This window comes from Phocoena phocoena, chromosome 1 (genome assembly GCF_963924675.1).
Source record: "Phocoena phocoena chromosome 1, mPhoPho1.1, whole genome shotgun sequence".
NCBI lineage: Eukaryota > Metazoa > Chordata > Mammalia > Artiodactyla > Phocoenidae > Phocoena > Phocoena phocoena.
Window position 1 is genome coordinate 116393349 of NC_089219.1, and position 24176 is coordinate 116417524.

At 51.6% G+C, this 24176-nt stretch overlaps 3 protein-coding genes across 3 annotated transcripts in view; all 3 read left to right on the forward strand.

The window, feature by feature from the left end:
- Positions 1-6517, forward strand: part of LOC136121093 (sodium/potassium-transporting ATPase subunit alpha-4-like) — a 29145-nt gene extending 22628 nt beyond the window's left edge. The window contains 5 exon segments of the mRNA XM_065874898.1: positions 306-451; positions 3235-3363; positions 3457-3560; positions 6113-6204; positions 6489-6517. Coding sequence (XP_065730970.1) covers positions 306-451; positions 3235-3363; positions 3457-3560; positions 6113-6204; positions 6489-6517 — 500 coding nt within the window.
- A 3945-nt stretch (positions 6518-10462) lies between these two features.
- CASQ1 (calsequestrin 1) lies at positions 10463-19654 on the forward strand. The gene is made up of 11 exons (XM_065896103.1): positions 10463-10986; positions 12758-12842; positions 13601-13701; positions 13947-14058; positions 14402-14475; positions 14824-14954; positions 16086-16131; positions 16545-16599; positions 16834-16934; positions 17725-17799; positions 19027-19654. The coding sequence occupies exons 1-11, from the start codon at positions 10708-10710 to the stop codon at positions 19168-19170; spliced, it is 1203 nt and encodes a 400-aa protein (XP_065752175.1). The 5' UTR covers positions 10463-10707; the 3' UTR covers positions 19171-19654.
- A 3022-nt stretch (positions 19655-22676) lies between these two features.
- The window catches only part of PEA15 (proliferation and apoptosis adaptor protein 15), an 8860-nt gene continuing 7360 nt past the window's right edge, over positions 22677-24176 (forward strand). The window contains exon 1 of the mRNA XM_065878957.1: positions 22677-22784. The gene's annotated coding sequence lies outside the window, so the exon portion shown is untranslated. The remainder of the gene's footprint in view (positions 22785-24176) is intronic.

Consider the following 24176-nt stretch of genomic DNA (forward strand, 5'->3'; position numbering starts at 1 on the left):
CGGAGTCCAGCACTCACTCAGCGGGGAGAGGGAACATATCCCCTCTAAGGTCCTTTCCGGTTTTAAGCTTATATGATAAAAAGATGACGCTAGATTACAGCTTAGAAAGAAATGTCAGAGTTTGGAGACAAGTCCTACAGAGATGGTGGGATCAGATCATTAATGGCATGAATCTTCAGCAATACAGCTCAGACACACATCAACCCTGCTAGAAGCAAGCCCCGTGCAGCACCCCTTCCGTGATCTGCCTTCTGAAATCCTTCTCTGAATCAGGTTCCCCTGACCTGGGACTCTATCACTCACAGGGATGATCCAGGCTCTGGCAGGATTCTTCACCTACTTTGTGATCTTGGCTGAGAATGGTTTTAAACCTACTGATCTGCTGGGCATCCACATCAGCTGGGAAAATCGATACCTCAATGACCTGGAGGACAGCTATGGACAACAGTGGGTGAGTAAAAGGTAGGGTAGTAGGTTGTGACCGGTAAGAGTGAAGAAGTCATGAGGAAGAGCGAGTGTAGCAAGTTTTTGCAAAGTAGGAGAATGGAGGCACCAGGCAGACAGAGATGATCCTCATCTCCAGTCCTACAGGAGCTTTCTAACATTTGTCCTCAATCTCCAATCGCATCAGCAAATATTCTTCTCTTTGTTTACGATGACTTCATTTCCATTAATTCCTACTGTCTGTTGTCTGTCCTTATCTTCCTGGGTCTTTTTGGCTTCCTTGGACCTGGAAGTCTACTTTGTCCATCAACTTTTGGGGGCTGATTTCTGGTTTTCCAGGTTCTAATCATCATTGTCCCAGAAATGAGTGCTTCCACTTCTTCCTGTTATGCTCCTTTTCCAAGGGTAGTCAAAGAGTACGATTTTAAATCTGAAAATGTATTTTCTTTGTATATCTCTTCCTTGTTCTTCTAAACTTTTTAAACTTAGAGGATGCGTCTCTGTATCAGTCATTCCTAACACCCAAGATGAATAAGGTCCAAACCGAAGCCCTCCAACCAACAATATTTGCTTAAGAATTTTAGTGCGTATGCCTGTTTGCATCTGTGAACACTCCCTTCCCAATTTCTAAGACAGTGAGAGGTGTGACACCAATTTTTGCTAGAATCATAGGACCACAGATTTCACACAGTCTACAGAGGATATTATGGTCTACTGCAAAGATTTAGTGACTTGCTTAAAGTCCCACAGTGAATCCCTATAACAGTTGGATTAGAAATCTGGACTGATTCCTGGCCGGCACCTTCCCACTTCACCATGATGTCCCCAAACCAAGTTAACTGCAGGTCTCTCAAAGGTATGTTAAAATCGGGGCTGTTGGAACATTGCCCCTCATACACAGTAGGCTTCCACTATCTGAGCCTCATGAGACCAACAGATGTCAATGTTCCCAGCTACCAACACTGCTTCAGGGTCCAAAGGTGTCCAGAGTCCTCATTGCTATGAACCTTGTCAACATCTCCTCAGTCCTCAGATCAAGCCCCTTGTTAGCTTTATATCTTGATACCATCTCCCTGCTACCAAGATGAAGCTTGACACATGTTTATTTACAATAAGTTAAAGATAATTAACTTGAATTAACGTCAAATTACATCAGTGACGTCTTGAGATATTGCAAAACGGGTTGAGAACAATTGCCCTGCGGAATAAATGCCATAAAGGCAAGGTCTCTGCCTCTTCCATTGCTGTAATCTTCAGATAATCGAGTATAGAGCTGCCCACCCAGGGAGTACCCTACATACTGCTAGATAGCTCCTTATCTTCTAAATACCTCTAGCAGTAATTCCATTGATCACCATTCTTTCATTCATTCATTCAGCAAGTATTTGTTGAGCATCTTCTATGCACCAGGTACTATTTTGTCCCTGGAATATAGTAGTGAAGAAAAATGGCCAAGTTATTGCTCTCATGGAGCTTATATTCTAGTTAGGGGCACAGCGTGGGAGGGGAGAAAGATAATAGCCAAATATATAACATACTGGGTCCATAGATTTTAAGTCCAAGTCCAAGAAGTGTTGGAATTGGGATACTTGAGTAGGTGAGGTGGAAAGATAAAGACAGTGATCAGAGAGAAAAGAGGTGCTTGAAATTAAAATCACGGAAAAATTGTGACTATTGGAAAAGACAATGTCTGGAGTTTAACCATGGAAGTAAGCAGCCGGGTGGGGAGTAGAGGATACAGTTGGAGGAGAAGATTAAGACTGTGAAACCACGGTACGGGAAGGATCATCAACATGTATATTTAAATCTCCAAATCCGAGGACACAGCAGTTAGAGTGATGGTGAGTCAGGAGCTAAAATTTTCAAGTGATGATGGGAGTGGCTCAGTTTTGGTGGCTGGCTGCAGGGGATAGTGGTGGTATGATCTGATGCACAGAAATGTGCTGACAGGTCTCATTCTGACTTCAATGCTTGGCTCATCGATTTCCAGCCTTTGTTTTCTAATTGTTTAGGGCTCTATATCTCCCTCCAAGTACAACATTGACCACATCCCATGAGGTTCTATCCGTAGTATCTCATTATTATTTAGTCCTACATATTTTCAAATTCTTTATTCGACCTACAAGTTATTTATAAACATGCTGTTTTATTTCTTTTTAAATGGGCTTTTTCTCCAGTCGAATTTAGATGCTCCTCTCCTGTGTTTCCATAGCCCTTTGTGATCTCCCTCTTGTAACCTACCTACTGTGCTGACATAACATTTATCTTCCCCACTGGACTCTAAGTTCCTTCTGTGTAAAACGTGAATGAAAGAATGAACAAATGGATGAGTGAATGCCTCCCCATCCGGTACCACTCTTCGGGTATCCCGTTCCCCTCTGCATGCAGATTCCCCTCTGGCCCCATCTTCCTTACCTTTTTCCTCTGACCCTGTTTTCCTCTTGAAGTCCACCTTCTTCTCTTACACCACCCTTCTTCTTAGTAAATATTTATTGAGCCATAGTACCTGCCACTCACTGAACGAAGCATGGGGAGAGGAGACACAGAGATAAGTAAGACAAGGTGCTTGCCCTTGAGGGGCTCTCAGACAGGGAAGGCAAACATATAAACAACTCACAATTACAACATGGAAAGTGCTAAGACAGAGATACACGTGAAGGGCTGCAGGAATCTAAATAGGGGACCTATCTCAGCCTTGGGGTCCGGGGAGGCAGGAGAAGGAAGAGGCCTTTGAGGCATATTTGAATCCCTCCTGACACTGACGGCTCCCCTCTGCCCACCCTCCCCCAGACCTATGAACAGCGCAAGGTGTTGGAGTTCACATGCCAAACGGCCTTCTTTGCCAGCATCGTGGTCGTGCAGTGGGCTGACCTCATCATCTGCAAGACCCGCAGAAACTCTGTCTTCCCACAGGGCATGACATGAGCACCGCCCACCGGCCCCAACACTCCCCCGAACTGCACCCCTAACTCTCCCTCCCGACCTCCAACACACCCTTAAACATTTCCTCTCAGAAACAAGATCCTAATATTTGGGATCCTGGAGGAGACGTTCCTGGCTGCTTTTCTGTCCTACACTCCAGGCATGGACGTGGCCCTGCGAATGTACCCACTCAAGTGAGTAAGGGGAGGGGTGCAAGGCGGGGCGTCTCTGGGCACAGGGAGAGCACATGGGAGGAGGCGTGTTTGAGCGGGGAAGTCAAGAGGGGAGCAGGCTCCACTCAGTGATGTAGAGAGAACTGCCTGTGCTCCCACAGCGCATCCTATCTGGGAAGGAATTCGGGACTGTACCAAGTGATCGCAACCCACTAGACATGCAAACTTAGCAGATTTGCCCGTGCTTAACAGAGTGGTACCTCTTCTATGATAATGTGTGGTATAGCTGTCCCAGGCTACACATTGCTTGGAGCTGGTGTAATCATGAAACAGCCTCATCTATGCATGGCTAACTCTGCTGTACTTCTGCAAATCCGTTTTAATGTGCATATAGGTGGGTGGGTATACTGAAATTCTTACTGTCTGGTACCTTGTTTGGTTCAAGTCCCAAGTTTTTGTTTCTTTGTTTTTTACATTAGTATATGCTTGTGAAACTTTTCCATTTAACATTTTTATAAAGAAAAAAGCAAAACTCCCATTTCATTCCCACCCCTCCCCCACCCTGCATTGGTAACCTCTATTAATAATTGAGTGTGTAGTCTTCCAACTGATTTTCTATGTGTTTACAACACTTTGCTCACCTTTCTGTCCCTTGGAGTGTTTTACACAATGCTTTGTATTCTGTAGCTGCTCAATTAATGTTTAATAAAAGACATTGGCACTGCCCTTAGATACTGACAATTCCAGGTTTGAATTTTGGCTGTACTGTGTATTATTCTATGACCCTGGACAAGCTGGTAACCTCTCTGAGCCTTAGCTTCAACTGCAAAGTCTCGATAACACACACCCGGCAGATTGGTCTGATAATTACAGGTAGAAATGCATATAATACATGAAGCCTGGCATTTGGGTCCCGGCGGGCACTTTGTTAATAGTAGCTCAGTTTTTGCTGCTATTAATGTCAACGTATGAGAGTAAACATGGCTGAGCATTAACTGTGCTCCCAAACACTCTTGTACATACCTTGACCATAAAACTCATCACCTAATACTGTGATTATTTATTTTGTGTGTTTATCTAACCTCTTTTCCCTGATTGCTTGAGCTTCTTGAGATCAAAGACCGTCATGTCATCATTTCTATTTCCCCAGGACCTAGCACATACACAGAGTAGACATGATAATTGTTGTTGAATGAACGCATGACTGTATGTCTGTAACCGTTTATATTGGTTGAGGGGTGTCTGTGTGTGTGTGTAATGAACCATGGCCTAGGCCTGCCCTGTCCAATATGGTAGCCACCATCCTTATGCAACTACTGAGCTCTTGAAATATGGCTAGTGAGACGGAGAAACTGAATTTATCATTTTAGTTAACTGAATGTTAAAAACTAAACCAATGTCAAATATTTTTCAATTAAATACAACTTTATTGTTTTGGTTAGACTACATTTTCCTTTAACCACTGAAAATTTAGTGTCTGACTTGAGATACACTGTCAGTGTAAAATGCTCACTGGATTTCGAGGACTCGGGATAAAAAGAAGAATGTAAAATAACTCATTAATTATGTTTATATTGATTACATGTTGAAGCAATAATATTGTGGATATTTGGGGTTAAATAAAACATTAAAATTAATTGCACTTGTTTCTTTTTACTTATTTTCATGTAGCTACTAGAAAATATTAACTATCATATGTGGCTCACGGTATATTTCTTTTTTTTATATATAAATGTATTTATTTTATTTATTTATTTTCGGCTGTGTTGGGTCTTCGTTGCTGCGCGCGGGCTTTCTCTAGTTGCGGCGAGCACGGGCTTCTCACTGCGGTGGCTTCTCTTGTTGCGGAGCACAGGCTCTAGGCACGCGGGCTTCAGTAGTTGTGGCACGCGGGCTCTAGAGCGCAGGCTCAGTAGTTGTGGCGCACGGGCTTAGCTGCTCCGCGGCATGTGGGACCCTCCCGGACCAGGGCTCGAACCCGTGTCCCCTGCATTGGCAGGTGGATTCTTAACCACTGCGCCACCAAGGAAGCCCTCACAGTATATTTCTATCGGACAATGCTGCTCTAAGCCAGCTCTCTATCATCCAAGGGACAAATGTGGTCCTGATTCAACCCCTCCCCAGAGTCCATCTTCCTGGTCTATAGAAGAGATTCAGGACGAAAAAGATTTCACCATCTTTGCAATATGGAAGAGTGTATATATTCCCTGGCAAGATCTACCCCACATCTAGTCTCAGACCCATCCTGCTTGGAGTTTGTGTGTGCAAGGTCTAGAGAACCCAGAAAGCAAAGGAAGTCTCCCTCAGTGACTCCACAAAAGCTGGTAGACAATCTCTGTGAACACTGCATGTACCTCTAATACGGCATTTATCCCTTTCTGTTCTCACTGGCTTTTTATGCTGCTGTCTTGGGCCCCTCCGCCCTCACTCCCCAGGCTCTGACCTCCTCAAAGGTAGGGATCAACCTCCCACACAACAAACGAAATACTCGATTCCCGGGCGCTGTTCTCTGCACCTGCCTTTCACTGGCCCCTCTATCTCCGCCCCCGCTGACCAGCTTTTGCTCTCTTCAGGATAACCTGGTGGCTCTGTGCCACTCCCTACAGCATCCTCATCTTTGTCTATGATGAAATCAGAAAACTCATCATCCGTCGTCACCCTGGCGGTGAGGCTCCCCTGCACCCTGGCCTGAGAGTCTGCCAGCATCCTGAGCAGCTGCCCCACTCCCCCTGGTTCCTCCAGGCCCACTGCCCTTCTCCCCAGCTCACTGCCCAGCCTGTGCTGTGCCTGGACCCTGCCCCTCTAGTCCTTGACCCCAGCACGCGGCTCCTTCCAACCCTCAGGGCCCTGCCTTCCACCGGCAAGCCTCCCACCTTGTCCTGGCTCACCCTTCCGTTTGTCTCCCCTCGAGGCCTTCCCCAGTTCACTCTGGTCTCTTCTCTTCCACAGGCTGGCTGGAGAAGGAGACCTACTACTAACTCAACAGAGGAAGATCTTCACATGACATCAGGGTGTCCTGAGCGCCAGGTGGGGGAGGGTTGCGGTAATGAGTTTGGGAAAACTGAGAGTGCACATCAGTTGGGGCGGGGAGATGCCAGGAGGAAGAACCTTGGATGAGAGAGACAGGTGATCCTAGGGCTGGGTTGAGGGCACCATGGATAGGAGATGAGGTGGGTTGAGGGGAGCCCAGCCTGCATCTGACTGGAGTCCAGCAGTGGGCTCAGTAGCCAGTCAAGAGAGTAAATGTTGGGCTTCCCTGGTGGCGCAGTGGTTGAGAGTCCGCCTGCCGATACAGGGGACACGGGTTCGTGCCCCAGTCCGGGAAGATCCCACATGCCGCGGAGCGGCTGGGCCCGTGAGCCACGGCCGCTGAGCCTGAGCGTCCGGAGCCTGTGCTCTGCAACGGGAGAGGCCACAACAGTGAGAGGCCCGCGTAACGCAAAAAAAAAAAAAAAAAAAAAGAGTAAATGTTTGCAACAGCCCTTAGCTCCTGGATGTGTCGCATCTGATTTTTGGAGATTGGGAATTACTGTGATGCTCTCTCCCTAGATCTTCACGGGAGCCAGGCAGGGGAAGTCTTTCGGGGACCAGAGTCGAGGCTGGGAAGGGATCAGAATCAAGCATCCCTGCCCCTTGAGAGTTACCCCCTCAAAGTCACTCTCCAACCCGACAGAGAGCAAGGACAGGACAAGTCCTGGGATCAGAGAAACAGAGGAGGTGAGAGAGGAGCAGGGGAGCCACACGTTACAGAGGGTCCACAGTGCCCACTCAGTTCCTCAGATCAACTCACAGACTCACAGACTTTTCATGCTAGACCTTATTTTATCATGAAGAACCTGAGCTCCAGAGAGGTTAAATGACTTGGAAGGGGCCACGTGGTGAGTGGTGAATGTGCGGCCACTGCCCTGCCTCTGAGGAAGGGATTGGTGTTCCCGTAGCCCCAGTCATTAGGGCACCTCGACCCCATCCCAGCCCTCAGCTGTTTTCTCTGGCCTAACCTTGAAATAGAGGCTGGAACAACGCTGAATGGATCCCTGTAGCCTTTACTCTAGGCAAAGCACCCGCCCCCCTCATGCCCCAGCTCCACACAGGTGACGGATGTTCCCCAAAGCCTGGCCTCCAAGCCTGGGCCCAACACTTGCTGCGTCTCAGGCACGTGAGGAGTCCCCGCCAGCCTTTCCCTCCTGCCCACCCTTGGCGGCAGCTCTTCCTTCCTCTTCACCCACTCGCTGGCTTTTGCTCTGTGAGCTGGTCCACTTCACCCTGTGGATCGGTTCACTCTCAGGCTTCTTTTAGAGGAGAGGGTTGGCTGTGCCGAACAGCATACAGAGAGACAGAAATGCTGAGAAAAGCTGGTGGAAATCGTAGACTGTCACCAAAAACAAAGCGCACGTGTTAAGTGACCGCACATTCTGTCTGGCGGTAGACAAAGGCCTTACTCACACCATCCATTAATCCATACAACAAATACATTCTTACCACCCCGCCCGGTTTTATAGATGAGGACACCAAGGTCTGTCTGATTGCAGAACTTGTGCCCTCAACCACTTTTCAGGCTAGTCTTATGATGAAGGCTGGGCCAAAAATACACCAATGCAAAAGAAAAATAGGATAGTGATAGAGGAAGGGCCGTGGACAAGTCTGGAGGAGGAGAGGCCATGGACTAGCAAAGGGAAGGCTGTCGTAAGGTACACCAGCCCCTCTCCCCCTACATCGGGCCCTCCTCAGAGGTCTCTCTCCCACCTGCTCCCCTCCCTCCTCCAACACAAGGTCTCCTAGGGACAGGGCTGTATCAGTCTGGGGTCCTTCCCCGATGCTGACAGGGCTGAGCCAGAGCCCAGAAGACGGAGGGGCCAGGGTGTGTGTGAGTGAGGTGGGGTGGGGGAGCATGGAGGGGCCAACTCCTCAAGTTTCAGTAGCAGGAGCTTTGGGTGTCTGGTGGGTTAAAAATACAGAGGCCCCAAATTAGGGTCATTTGATATCGGTGGCTGAGCCTCAAGGCAGGGGCCTAGAGGGAAGGATTTGAATAGAAAGTATAGAGCAAAGTATGGGAGAGGAGGACAGGGAGGAGGGGAGGGGTGCAGCTGCTGGAAGGGATCCGGGTGGCTCTGGAGAGCCAGGGCCGAGGAGAGGGAGGAGGATGGGATGAAACAGCCTGGTAGCTGCAGAAGCAGAGAGGGAATGGGGCAGGACGGGGTCACCATTTCGTCCCATCTCACACCCTGGGGGTACGAGAGGTCAGATTCAGGATGGAAAGAGTCTAAGGTCCCAATGTCTCTGTCCCGGTGTTCCCCGCCTCCTCCAGAGCGCAGCAGAAGGAGAAGTTGGGGCTGGACGTCATCTAGGTCACATACGTCCGGGCGGGTCCACCTGTCTCTCCTGCTGTCTTTGCTCTGGTCATGGGGCTGCGGGCACGTTGGTCGCTCTCTTGAGATGGGTTCTGAGGTCTCTCCAGCTCCAGCATGCCCTGCCTTGCTACCTCTGGCCTCTCCTGTGCCAATGACAGCTGTCTCTCTTGGACCCACTCCTGCCACGTTCTTGAGATTTTCCCTGGCCCTCCTTGCTTAGCCGTGTAAGGTCTGCCCTGTGGGAGTGCGGAAAGGTCATTCCTCTAACAACTTCATGGTGCAAAACACCCGCTGTGCCTCCAACATCGGAGACACCTCAGGGTGGGCATGGGGGCTTCTGACTTTGATCTAGCCTCTCTCTGGTCTCCCTCGTGCCTCTGCTTACCTGTGCATGAGCCCTGGAGGGCCGTGAAGAGGGTCCTTGAAGGTACCCAGAGCTGAGCGCATCCACTCCGCCCTCACCCCCACGCTGGGATCCAGGAATTTAGAGCCCCTCTGCACCAGCTCTGCTTTCACAGAATGAAGCAGCATCCTTGGTTCAGGGCACAGGGCCCCACCTCTTCATGTTTCCCAGTGTTAATTTTTTCCCCTACCGTTGATACCTGATCCTTTTTGTCTTGTCAAAGACGTAGGAATGAACAGTCACAATTCGCTCTCCTTGGAATCATTCAGCCAGGGGAATCCTCCCTCCCACTGTGCCCTAGAAAACCAGTCCCGTAGGATCAGAGTAGAGAGTACAAGCAAGAGGCAGCAGCCGAACGACTTTCTCCTTCTCCTCTCGGGTCTGTGGGCAGAGAAGCCCCAGATCCGCATCTCCAAGGACTCCAAGGGCCAGCACTTCACGCCCCACGCCCCGTCCTTCCTCTGCATACTCCAGTTAGGAGTGTTGAGTGAAGCAAAGGAAACTGGCTGGAGCTGAGCCAGGGCGCCAGTCCTGGACTCAGCTCCATCTTTTATTCAGAGAATGACCTCATCCTTGGTCTTGGTTCTTTAAAGGGAAGTGCAGGGGGTCTCTTTCCTGCAGCCTGGATTGCATTTGTACTCCCCCCGCCCTCCACCCCGTTTCCTCCACGGGATCAAAGAAACAGACTTGACCTAGAGGAGAGTCCCAGGTTTTAGGACTTAGAGGCAATACCACATTTGCCCCCCTTTTTACAAATGGACGACAAAGTTAACCTCTGACCCAGAATACCTCCTCCTCTGCGGGCCCCACTTCCCTCTCTCTGAGTACCCTTGCCCTCGCTCCACTCTCCCTAATTACCCCCAAGCCTCCCCTCCCCCAGCCCCAGCTTCATTTACCTCCGACTCATCTGGTCTTATTTTTAGCTCCAGCTTTTTCCTTTCTTAATATGGCGATGAGCTCCCAGGCTGGTGTGGGGACAGGGGCCGAGGAGCCCTGGACATTGGGGGGGAAGGGGGAGGGGAGGAGGCTCTGGGAGCCTGGGTGAGAGGTGTTGGAGGTAGGAGGATCCCGGCCCTCACGGGGCCGTCCTGGCCTCAGGAGGTTATCCGTCTCTCCTGCCAATCCTGGAGACATATTTAGACGGGACCAGGTGGGGGCCGAGGGGTGCCAACCTCAAGGGCAGCTCCGGTTCCCTCCCCGCCCCCTGCTCCTAGCCCTCCGCCTGACCCTGTTTCTCTTGGCTCTGTCGGCAGTTTCTCCAGGACCTATAGCAGTGTCCTCTGTCCACTGCTCTGGGCCCTTCCCCACCCCACCCCCACCGTGAGCCCCTAACTCAGGATTTGGGACCCAGGGGCCCCTCCCTACCCCAGCTAACCTCTTCTGGACCAGGAGAGCCGACCCAGATCCCACTACCTCCATGAGTGCTGCAGACAGGATGGGGGCCAGAGCCGTGCCCGGCCTGCGGCTGGCACTGCTGTTACTGCTGGTGCTAGGGACACTCAAGTCAGGGGTGCAGGGGCAAGACGGGCTGGACTTCCCCGAGTATGATGGTGTGGACCGTGTGGTCAATGTCAACGCAAAGAACTACAAGAATGTGTTCAAGAAGTACGAGGTGCTGGCACTGCTCTACCACGAACCCCCCGAGGACGACAAGGCCTCACAAAGACAGTTTGAAATGGAGGAGCTGATTCTGGAGGTGAGTGGCGGGCTCCGCAGGCCTGCAGAGCAGCCCAGTCCCTCTCTGCACTCCTCTATCCTGCAACTCCATGTAGATCTTTAAGAGTGGGATCTGGGCGTGAGGGGCAGGGCAGCAGGACCCTGTCTCGACCAACAGGACCAACAGGACCCAAGTGGCGTATGACCTTAGCCAGAAGAGAAACAGAGATTCAGGAACCCCCAAAGTACCACCGTAGTCAGGCAATTTTAGGAGGGAGGGGGTTGCTGCAGGGGGGAATCTCTCCTCCATGCTAGAGGAGGGTGGTAGTACTAGGTTTGGCTACGACTGAGGTGACCCTGGAAGGGGGACAGAAAAGGAAAAGAGGTTCTTCAGGGGAAGGTGAAGAACTGCGGTACACCCCCAAATCTACTTTCCTAACCCAAACGCACCCTCTCTCCATACACTTCAGGGGCTGCACCCCAAAGAGATCCAAACTGAGTATAAATTTAAACGTTATTGACATTTTGCTTGCATGTCATTGATTTAATGGCTAGAGGTTTAATAGAGCCCACCGTGCCTCCCACTGGCCTCTCAGTCCCCTCCCCCTGCCATCTGCCCCTACTGGATCAAGCTGGGCACCCCGATTGGAAAATTCTTGTGTTTGGAGGAGGCTTCACCATGCCTTCCCCAACTTGTCTTTGTGGGAAGATTCTCCTCACCCCCAAGCTGACCAGGGGCACAAAGGAGAGAGAGAGCCTATTGTGACAAGAAAAAAGCCCATGTTTGGAGATGACTGGGAAATGTGGTCACACAGCCCTCCAGGAGCCAGGCTGTGTTGCAGTCTCCTTGTCCAAGCTGCTGCAGCCCCTCCTCTAGTTTGGCAGGACGGAGAGGCCCCAGCTTGCCCAGAGCTTGGAGTATTTCAGGGCAAGACACCAGGACTGTAGGTTCTCATTTCTGTGTGCCCCTGCCGGGTGCTGGAACCCGCCGCCTGATTAATGAGAGGAGTATTTTTATCCCGAGTGCTGAGCATCCCTGGCCATCCACCTGTCCCAGCCTCCTGAGAGTCCGAGCGCCCCGAGTCTGTGTTATGTGGGGTAAAGCTGCAAACCACGCCCAAGGCAGAGTGCATCAGGGTTGAGAGCCCCGCTGGGAGGCCCCTGAGAACAGGGACCTAGGGTGTGACTCTCCACAGCCTAAGGACAGCTTGAAGTAGAGAGTGAAAGGGAAAGTCCCACTCCACAGAGGAAAACTGGGCCTATTTCATCTCTAATCTCTTTGTCAGGCTCTCTGCCTCGAGGGTGACCAGTGGTGGCCATGGTGACCTCTACTCTCAGCTCTCTGCAGAGCCCCACGCCCCCCACGCTCTTGCCCTCCAAAATTCTCCCCACTGGGACTCACTCAGAAGAATCCCAGGGACGTGTAACATCACCCCCACGCTAAGCGTGGTCTTTGATCAGTATGGAGTACAGGGCTCAGCTCCGAAGGAGGAAAGAGCCTCAGTCATCCTGAAGCTAGACCCCTCAGCATCCCTAAGGAACCTGGAAGTACATGCACAGTGCCTTAAAGTTCAACATAATAAGCACATTGTAAATGAGCTTTTACAATGTCAGGAGTTAAAATTAGACCACAGACCAAAAGGGTGGAGGGGGGCGTGGTAGGGAAAGTGGAGATCTCCTGCATCCTAGCACAGTGTCAAGGTTAACTCATATTCCCTGCATCCCAAATGACCCAGCTCGCAAGCATGAGATCGGGAATAGTGGTTACTAAGAATTCCAGAGGCTGATTTTAACCCTAACTCTCCCTTCAGTTAGCAGCCCAAGTCCTAGAAGACAAGGGTGTTGGCTTCGGGATGGTGGACTCCGAGAAGGACACGGCTGTAGCCAAGAAACTAGGTAAGGGAGGGGTGGGAGGAGCAGGGAGGAGAAGGTGACCGGTGAGAAAATACTGAAATTTGGAGGGTTATGGCTGGGAGTTCCAGCCCCTCCTTTATTCCTTATAGAGACCCATGCTCAAATCCCAGAAAGAGGTGAAGATGGCCTTATTTATACCTACCTAAAAATAGGGGCTAAGTTCTGGAGGAAAGGGGAAATCAGGGAACACAAGTGGGGCTGGAGAGACCTCTGCAAACTCTCCTTCCAACCCCTCCCCCTCCAGAGCCGCGGGCTGGGTATTACAGCACCAGCCACCAGGGGGCAGCACAGGCCTGAGACTGGACTCCGGATGTGGATGGGGGAGGGGTGGCCAGTAGTGAAGTCATCTGGTCAGTAATAGCTGAAGGTTAAAGTGCTGAACTGGGAATCAGCAACTAGAGTCCTCAGAGGAGGTAAGAGGAAGATCTGTCTCTGGTTATGGCAGGCAGAGAAAGGGGGGAGACATCTTGCTAGGACCTATATCTCCCTGCGTCCTCCCCTAGCGTTCCCACCTGACCCCGGCTTCCCGCTGGAGAGCCCCTGGGGCCAGACTAGCCACCTAGGCTAAATCCAGGGGCACAGACACCGGGGATGGAGGGGCTGAGAGGCAGTGGAGGTGAGCTGGGCAGGTGAAGGATGTGTGGTCTAGTGGGATTATGGAATGGGCTGCAACCCTGGATTTGGACCCTTGGACCTGTGGGAAGGTTGCAATCATGGCACACCTCTGGCTCACTCCCTAGGACTAACTGAAGAGGACAGCATTTACGTATTCAAGGGAGATGAAGTCATTGAGTATGACGGCGAGTTTTCTGCTGACACCCTGGTGGAGTTTCTGCTTGATGTGAGGACCCTGCTGGACCTAATGGCCTTGCTTTAAGACCTCACGCCCTTCTGACCAACTGCAGCCTCACACACACATACACACACATACACACACACAGACACACACACACACACACACACACACAGAGGCAACAGAGCCCCTTCATCCCCGTTTCCCAGCCCACTTTTCCCTGATCCCTCTCCTTGCCTCTAGCACTGAGTTCAGAAACTCACTCTCTTCCTTCAATGTCCTTGCTCTTCCAGGTCCTGGAGGACCCTGTGGAATTTATTGAGGGTGAACGAGAGCTGCAGGCATTTGAGAATATCGAAGATGAGAACAAACTCATTGGCTACTTCAAGAGCAAAGACTCAGAGCGTGGGTAACCCTCAGACTTCACGGTCCCCTCCGCTGGTCCCCAACTTCACCTGTCCTCCTACCTCCCCACTTCACCCACTGGCTCAGCACTGGCTCTTGCCATGGTGGGTCCATCGATCGACTGCTCCGATCTCCCTGCACTCTGTGGGTTTCACAGACAGGCACCAAGGCATTCCCCTTCCCCCCACCCCACCACTGTATGTAACCACTCTCAGAGGACTAGAGGGGGTGGGTCTCAGAATGAACCCCACCTGCCGAAGAAGAATTGGGGAGAGACAGAGGGGGGATGGTTCCCTGGCAGACCCTGGTTCCCCCAGAGACTGACTCTGCATTCCCCCCTCAGATTACAAAGCCTACGAGGACGCAGCGGAGGAGTTTCATCCCTACATCCCCTTCTTCGCCACCTTCGACAGCAAGGTTCTCCCCCCTGCTGCTGCATTGGGTCTCCCTCACTCCCCTCAGCTGCCCTCCAGCCCCCTCTCCCAGAATCAATGGGGGACCTCCTCCCCCACTACACACCAGTACTCCCCAACCCCACCCCACCTCGGGCCTCCCCCATCCCACAGATTTTAAATTATCTAACCCACCCCTCTCTCATCTTCAACCAAAGCCCAGAGAAGTGAAGACACGTGTCCAGTGTCACAGAGGCAATGACAAGGGCCCAGGTTGTCTCACTCCCTGCCTGACATCTGGTCCCCCATAATACTTCCTCTCACCATGACCCCGTGTCCCCTGCCCCACTCCCCCATCCCCTCCCCCCAAAAGGTGGCAAAGAAGCTGACCCTGAAGCTGAACGAGATCGATTTCTACGAGGCCTTCATGGAAGAGCCTGTGACCATCCCGGACAAGCCCAACAGCGAAGAGGAGATTGTCAGCTTCGTGGAGGAGCACAGGAGGTGGGGAGCAGGGGCAACCCTCTGAGCAGGGCAGGCTCCTCCCCAGGCTAGAACACGGGTCTGTGAGATGGGCTAGGGGGATCTCAGCCAACCAGGAGGCAGGTCTCTCCTACAGATGAATACACTTCTGCTATCAGTTCTTATTGATATACTGACCATTTTGCACAACATTTTGCACCCCAGCACTTAGCCCAGAGCCTGGAGCACACATAGAAGGTCCTCCATAAATGTGTACGTTTCATTGTGATGTTGACTGAGACCAGTGTTGAGGGCCTGTGGTCTGCCAGGAACTCCAAGGTGCTATCTCTCTTATTGTATTTAATCCTTTTAACAACCTCAGTTAAAAAGAGTCCACGAGTAGTGTCAGAACTGGATTCTAATCCAGATCTGGCCTGTGTTCTTTCTCATACATTACCTACACCAGTGGTTCTCAACAGGGGTGGAGGGAGTGGCGAGGTAGGGGGAGGATGTTGTCTTCCAGCAGATTATTTGGCAATGGCTGGAGACATTTTTGGTTGGAGAGAGAGCTACTGGTATTTAGTGGGGAGAGACCAGGGATGCTGCTAAATACCCTACAGTGCACAGGACAGCTCTCCCACAATGAAGAATTATCTGGCCCCAAATGTCACTAGTGCTGAGGTTGAGAAACCCTGGCCTACATTCACACAAAATTCTCTTCCTTCACAGTACTCCACAACTGGAAATACCCGTTCATCAGTGTAAACACTACTTCGCTCACTCTCTCCCACTAGATTATGGTCCGCTTCATCAGGGCAGGAATATGTCTGCCTTGTCCAACTCTGTCTACACAGCACCTAGCACAGCATTTAGAACATCTGCAACACTCAGTGTTATTGAATGAATGAATGAATGAACACCCAGATGTCCAGTTCTTTCTCCCGAAAGTCTCTCTTCCAGTCCCCTTGCCCACCCTCCTCTCTCCTACCTGCTTTAACCATGCAGTTATCTGGGCCTGGTGCCCAGAGCTTAGACTCTGACAGATGGCTTTGTTCAGGGCTACAAGCTGTCTATGCCCTAGGCATGACCCTGTGGCAGCCTCTGCTATGGGGACCCTCTGGAGCCAAGGGTGTCCTTCTTGCCCACTGAGTAGTGACTTTCTTTCTCTTCTAGATCAACCCTGAGGAAACTGAAGCCTGAGAGTATGTACGAGACCTGGGTGAGTGCCCCGGATGGGGCCCAGGCCCTCGCAGGAGCATGGGAAAACTCAAGTCCTAGAAACATCCAACCCTGCTGCTCCTCATGTCTTGCTTATAGGAAAGACAGTGTACCAGCAAAGGTGGAGGGTTTCTGTTCTGAGAACATGTCAGGAGTTGGGGGACACACATAACTTGATGACGATGACAAGGGAGGAGCTCTAAGCTCTGGGGCTGAAGGGTTTGCCAGCGGATGTGTGGAGACCCTGGGGTGGAAGGGCGCAGTGTACTTGGAAAAGGCTCACCACCACAAGAATACACCTGCTCCAGAAGCTGGATTTCCACAAAAGTTAGGTCCAGGGTAGATCTAGGGCCTGTTCTGGGCTCTCTAACTTCAGTGAGTATAGCTAAGGTCTCCCCTCCCTGCCCCCCACAGGAGGACGATCTGGATGGAATCCATATTGTGGCCTTTGCAGAGGAAACTGATCCTGGTGAGGGAGGGATACTGGATTGGATTTGGGGCAGGGGCGGGGGCACTGGTGAGAGAAGGAGATGGGGTATTTATCAGAGCATAGGCTTTTAACACATAAGACGGGTTCTTTTAGAGCACAGTTTACAAGCAGCCTGGGGCTAGACATGCGGAGTTGTGGGAGGCAGGAAAAGAGAGCTGGACTCCTGTTTCGTCTGTGCCCCACCGTGCGCTTATCACCTGTGTTCCCTCCAAGATGGCTATGAGTTCTTAGAGATTCTCAAGGCTGTGGCCCAAGATAACACTGAAAATCCTGACCTGAGCATCATCTGGATTGACCCTGATGACTTCCCCCTGGTAAGAGATGTCACTCAGGCACTGCTATCCAAGGCAGGGCACATCTCAAGGGGGAGGCTGTTTCAGAGTTCCTCTCCCCATCTCCTAGTGGAGGATCCTGTCGCATGCTCAGGGGCACTGAGCGCATCCTGAGAAAGGGGACACAGGATGACGGGAAGTGTGGGAACAACAGGATTCCCAGAGCAGAGGCTGAGCAGATAGCTCACGTGCCCAGGGCTGGCTCCTTCTAGAGAAATCCAGAGTTTGGGGGAGCAGAAGGGCACGTTAACCCTGCATGTGGGTGTCCACAATCACAGAATCAAAGCACAGAGATTCCATGTCTCAGGGCACGGCTCTGTTCCCAGCTGAATCCCCAATACCTAACACTCTTCGTTGAAAGAGGAACTAGATGAACAGACAGAAATGTGAGGACCACTGGCAATTACAGAGTATAACTACCTTAGTTTAGAGATATAGAAACTGAGGTCCAGGGAGAAGTGATTGCCCGAAGTCACAAGGCCAGTCATTAGCAGATCCAGGAGCAGGACAAGGTTTCCTATCAAGTCTTCCTCGGAAAGGAGGGACCAATGTCCCCAGCTGACCCTCTCAATACTTTCCTTTGGGGATATCTACCCTTTAACTGCTTAGTTCTACCCATTCCCTTCAGGCACTCTAGCTGGACCTATCTACCAATCTACCGTGGGTTCACTGTCCTCTCTCTACCCATGGCTGACCCTCACGCTCACACTCACCCTCCTGGACTCAGGTGTTCCTAGCCTCCATTAAGTTGCCATATGTGGTCTCTCCACAGCTGGTTCCATACTGGGAGAAGACGTTTAACATCGACCTGTCAGCCCCACAAATAGGAGTCGTCAATGTTACTGATGTGAGTTTCCTTCCCTCATCCCCGGTTGACCCCCAACTCTCCTTCCCAACATAGCTAGTCCTCCTCTGCTCTGCTAACTAGGAAATGAGCCCTCCCCAGAGGAGTTAGACATGCCCAGTCTAATGGTTGGAAAGAGGGAGAGATTCCTGCCCTGAACACACCCCTGCCTCTACCTGTTGGAACTGACTGCTCGTCCTTCAAGGCCCAGTTCAAATCCTCTCTTCTCCATGAAGTCTTTCCAGATCTCCCATTTGGAATTGTTCCCTCCTTGGCACTCCCAGAGCCCATTTGGCATTGAGAACATGACTTTTATATGGCTATTCATGTATCATGTCTGTCTCTTCCAGTAGACTTTGAGCTTTTTGAGAGCAGAAATCTTCTCATTCACACACAGATAGATGCTTCAGAGATATTTGTTGAGTTGAATAAGTCACAGCCTGCTTTCATATAATTCTCAGTCTAACTGAGGAGGTAGGTATTCCGTTAACTACCAGGCCAAGTCTGATAAACTCTATAATAGAGATATGAAGAAAACACCAGGAAGGCAGAGAAATCAAAGTGACTTCTGCTTGAGAATCAGAGAGGGTTTAAAAGGGGTAGAGTTTAAAGTGGAGGTTGTTGTAAATCAGCTATACCTCAATTTTAAAATATAAAAAATTAATTAAATCTAAACAATTAAAAAAATTAAAACACACTGGAGATTGTACCGTGTATAAGAGTTCTACAAGTGCAAATTACATGAGTCATTTCCAAACTGATGGAAAAAGTTAGTGCAAAAGGTCAAAGAGCAGGAAAATGAATATCAGATTTGGGAAAAGGCAAGTCGTTTCTTATGGCTTGAGAGTCTAGAGATCTCTGAGGATGGTGCTAGAAAAGCAGGTATTGGAAAGTCTTGAACGCTAAAGAGTTGCTGACTTTATTCTCCAGGCCATGAAGAGCCGCCAGTGGTTTTGCATTAAGGGCATGATAGAGAGGTCTGTTTGAGGAAGCTCAGCATGGCAAGAGCTTGTAAGAAAGACTGAAGGGAGAAGGTCTATTTGCTGATCCAGCAATTCTTTCTACTCCCACTGTCACTATTCCACCCTAGACCCCCACCTGGATAGTTTTCCTGCCCACTGACAGATGAAGAGAAGGGACAGAGGATGTACAGAGTCCAGTGAGTGGGAGGACAGGTCTAAAGACCTGAATCGGGCTTAGTTCTGATGCCTTGTCTGTGCCATGTCCTAGGCGGACAGCATATGGATGGAGATGGATGATGAAGAGGACCTGCCTTCTGCTGAGGAGCTGGAGGACTGGCTGGAGGATGTACTGGAGGGTGAGATCAACACAGAGGATGATGACGACGATGACGACGATGACGATGATGACTAGTTGCTGTGGCGGCCATCTCCTAGCCCCACCTGCTGTCCTCCTGCTCCCTCCTCCTTCCCTGTCCTTCCCTGAGCTCCTCCAGGGACACTAGGTCATTCTCTGCCATGGGGCCCACTGCGGTCTCTATGCTGCATGCTGAGATTCAAGGAGCTACTTTTCCCTACACACCAGCCCAGCTATCCCATCTGACTTCTGTTTCCAGTCCCACCATGTCCCTGTATCGATTATTTGTTTCCTCCATCACTCCCTACATGCTTTCTTGTGACTTCCCTCTTGCCCTACCTATGGGCCCCTATCTCTCTTCTGCTCCCTCCAGCTGAGCACACTCTTCCCCCACTCTCTCAAGTCCTCTATCCTTCTGACTGTCCTATCCCTGGCCAGGGGGACGGGAGGGTACTGTGTTTGGGGCTATATCTTAGCAATCTCTTGTTAATGTACTTGGGTCAAATGAGAAACCTCAATAAAGGATCTGGGGCAACATGAACAAGTGTCTGCTGATCAGGTCTCACCCCTATGGCAGGAGGGAGGCAGCCAGAGGATGGGGATTTAAAAGTGTGGGTACCTTGTTAGGGGACTGTGATAGCAGGGGGGTGGGGCTCCTCCCTCCAGGCAGTTATCCCAGAGAAGCTTGGATTATTTATCTGCTGCAAGTCAAAAAGGCTTTTCTTGAACACATGGTGTTTGTCCAGCACTGCTGTCAGGCTTTGGGAGAACAGAGAGTGCTGGGCCTGTCCCTGCTCTCGAGCTGATGAGCCTCACTGGGTAGTCAAGACAAGCACACTAAAGAACTTTAGAAAAATACAAAGCAATATGTAATTAAGCGATTATGTGCTGCTTGAGAGCACCCCCCCCTTGCAGCTCTTATTTGAATGGCAAGACTGAGCCCAAAAAACACTTCCTCGGTGCGGCCTTCCCAGAGGTGGCCCCTCCTGCAGCTCCCTCCTCTGGGCTCCCACTGCACTCTCTCTGTCCACCTCTATTCTAGTACTAGCTCTTCATTTACATGTCTGTCTTCCCCACCAGACTGTGAGCCCCTTGAAGGCAGGACCCCAGGCTTTTTTTCTGTGTCCACAGGGCCTGGCACGCCAAAAGTAGTCCCTAATAAATGTTTGTTAAAAGAAGGAACAAATGAATAGAATGGCCTCAGAAGAGAGAGATGAGAGTGGGCTTTGACGGCTTCATAAAGGAAATGAGCATTTTCTAGGCCTTAAATGAATAGTGGGATTTGATTAGGGCAAAGGAGTTGGGGAGGAGACATTTCAAGTAGTGAAAACATCAAAAGCACTGCCAGAATGCGTGTGCCATGTTGGGGGCACAGAGGAGACCAAAGAGACAAGAAGAGAGGTTCAAGTGGTGGCCACGAGGTTGGGTGGGCATCCGGGGCTAGGTCGCAGAGGTGTTTGGATTTAGTCCCGTGAGCTGGGGAGGAAGGGCAACATTTAATCTGGCAGTGATGAGCAGGATGGATAGAGGCAAGGAAGCCGATGGAGATACCAGAGGCAGGGAGCCCAACTCTTATCAGACAGTTATAATCATCTGATGGAGGTGGGAGAACACGGATCAGAGTGGTGGTTATGGGAGTGCAGAGGAGACGCTGAGCTTTGTTAAAAGGGCATCCCCCAGACCTGAGCCTGCTGGCGATCTTGGCAGGAAGGACCCACATTCTCTCCAGCACAGGCCCAGACTGGGGTAAGTGTAAAGGAGTAAGGATTAGGGGGGGAGGAACCAAACAACTGAACAAGCCCATAACTAACAGATGTTACAGCTTTCATGGACTGGGTATAAACGTGTTGCTGGACAACTTAGAGGATCTCTGAGTATGGAAGAATGAGACCTGAGGTGAGAGGAGTTTTCACCCTCCACAGACAAATCCTGGTGGCAGGAGTATAGAGTAGAAACCACGTATTCATCCAACTCGCACCCATTTAATAAATGTTTAATACATAGTACGGGCACTGGGCCAATACAAAAATATTATGGAACTTAACTCTCTAGCATAGGTCAGTGGAAGGCCCCAGACTAAATAATAGCTCCCATGTTTTAACCACCCATCTGTGCCAGTCACTAGAGACTTAACAATTTCTAAAACTCAGAAGAACACTGTGAGATAGGCATCAGTGTCCCCGTCTTGCCCTTAATGAGGCTCAGAGGCATAACCTACTTAAGAAAGGAGCAGAGTCAGCATGCAGCCCAAATCCCCTGTACCTGAAAGACCTGGACCTTTCACTGACTGTGGATAAGTCAGTCAGTCAGCTTCTCTGAGTCTCAAAGATGGGTCAACAAAATGAGTTTTGGCCCTACAACTCAGAACAAATGAGATATATGCAAAGGCAAATTATGAGGGTGTGTTGCTATCAAAGGGGCAGTGACATGGCACACTGGGGGAAGAGGATGGCGAAAGCAAAGAGAAGGGCTGTGAAATCCAAAGCAGCAGCAGCCTGAGCCTCTTCTAGGGGCAGTGTAGACTCAAGAAAGGATGGGCTCACCTGAGGCTTCCTGAGGGGTCTCTGCCAGGCTGGAACTGAAGTGAAGCCGGGGCGTTCCTGGAGGTGGCACAGACACTGATGGGGCTCAGACCTTGTCCCCGGGCCAGGCTCTGCCAGAGTTGAGGAGAGACCTCTTAGGCTGGAGATGATAACAGATCATCTTGTTCCTTCCCTCTTTCAGTATGGCTAAGAATCTGGGGGAGGAAAGTCCCTGGGGTAGAAGGGAAGTGAGAGCTGCCATGCTGGGCCTGGGCAGAGGGGCAGAGCTAGGAGACAGAGCCGAGCGTGGCTCTGCAAGTTGTCTATATTTGCATGCTGAGCTCACTGCTGCTCTTTTTCTCCCCAGAAATAAAATTACATCATGGTGGGGGGAAGGCGGGAGGGTGGTATATTTGGGAAAGGTGAGAGGAACACAAGGGGCCAGCTGGCATCATCCTGGAGAAAGAAGATCTGTGGCTCCAGAGCAGGCGAAGGAGGCCCCCATTTTGCTTCTTGCCCCTACTCCTCCCTCCTCCCCCACCTTCCAAGGTGGATAAATCTGAGCTTTTACTACGGCTCCCCTGACCCATAAGGGGAAAAGGTTTTTACAAATACTGAGTCAAGCATCTAAGAGGATCCAGAGGCCAAAGGACTTCCAAACCCTTAAACCCTAACTTACTCTTTGCCTCCCAGGGTCCCAGCCACTGTGGTCACCGAAAGGTCGTAAGGGAAGGAGTGTGTCCCTTTGGGAAGAATTAAATCTGAGAATTGGGGTTCGCAGTTTAGGGGAGGAGGCGGCGTCGCTACTCCAGCCCTCCCGCACTTCTGCCCCCGTCCCAGGAGTCTTCCAGAACCCCAGCCCCCTGCTGCCTCCCCTCCCCCTCTCCCGCCGCTCCCCGCCCCCCGCCCCTCCCCGGCTCTGACATCACGGGCCAGCCGGGTGGGGTGAGGCGGCGCTGGGCTCGGGCTCTGGCTCCGCGGGCGGAAGAGGCGGCGGCGGCAGCAGAAGCGGCGGCGGCGGCGGCGGCGGCGGCGGCGGCGGCGGCGGCGGCGGCGGCGGCGGCGGGAGCCGAGGAGGAGGTTCCGGACGCTGCTCAGGAACCGGGGACGCCGGAGTGCCCGCTCCCCGAGCGCTCAGCCCCGGAGGCGGTGAGAGGGCCGAGAGGGGAAGTGTCGCGGGGAGGGGCAGATTTGGGCATCTGGGCTTGGAGGGGCGTCGATCCGGGACGCCTGGGGACAGATGCGGAGCGTGGGGGCCCCGGAGGGGTCCGCTCCGTGTCAGGCCCCACGGGCTCCGTCTCTGTCGGTGCGCTCCGAGCGCGGTGTGTGCTGGAGGCGGCGTGGCTCCGGCCGCCCGTTCCACTCTGACCAGCAGTTTGGGAGTCCGACCGGGGCCTGGGGATTAGGATGGAGCCTGCTTCCCGCCCAGCCGGCTCGGCCGGGCCAGCTCCCGCCCCTCCCTCCCGTTCTCTGGCTTCGGACTCGCCTCGGCTGGCGGTCTCCCGGCCCAGCCCTGCCTCAGTTCCGCCGGCAGCCGCCCCTGCTCCGAGGGCTCAAACCCGGCGGCTGGCACCACGTGCCCTCACCCAGTCCTCTGCACCTGGGGTAGAGGTGGGATTGTCGAAGGCTTGTCCGGAGGGAAGGAGTCGGGAGCTGGGGGGTGTACAGGAGAGAAGTAGCTAACGTAAAGCCCCTAATTAATTTCATATAATCTGTATCAAAACTGACAGGGACACACACACCTACAAGAGACACGCCAGCACACACGGTGACACACACCCATGTGACTCTTACACACATCGACTGCACACAGCAAATCACAAAGGGCCCTGCACTACGCATCCAAGCTCCCACCTCACTCCCACTGTCTCCCATGTGCAAGTCTCCTGGCAGAATATCAGTCTAACAGGACAGCTCAGTGGGGGCCACCGTCCCCAAGTCCACCCTAATTTTCTGGACATCTTCTCCCAGCCCTGGGCTTCAGATCGCCCCTCTTTAAAACAGTGAGAAAACATGGTAGAAAATCCTGGTCTCAATCCAGGACTGGGAGACAGGATCTTGAGGGCGAGTGAGCCTGGTGCTTTGAATCTGGGTGAGTAATGAGGGTAGGGTTGCTGGTGGCCTCTCTTGCTGGGTCCAGTTGGAGCTTAGGGTGCTAGGAGTGCCTGGCTTCTGGGCATCTGAGTGGCCAAGGGATGGAGGGGGGATGGAAGAAAGGGAGAGAGAGAAAAAGAAAGAATGAGTATGAGTCAGCCAAGGATGGAGGCCCAAGTCAGAGAGAGAGAATGAGGGGAATGTGTGTGAGAGGCAGACAGACATCAAGAGAGGGACACAGAGGGACAGAGATACAGTCAGGGAATGGGGAGGGGAAGGAAGTGAGAGTCAGAGATGGTCAAATGAGTGGGGAGAGTGCTGGGGAATGGACGACAGAAGCTCAGAAATTAGGGAGGATGAAAGCAGGATGGTGGTGAGACCACTGGGAGTTAGGGGAAACATGCTGAATATGTGTGTTTTGTTTCTCTCTGTGTCTGGCCTCCAGGC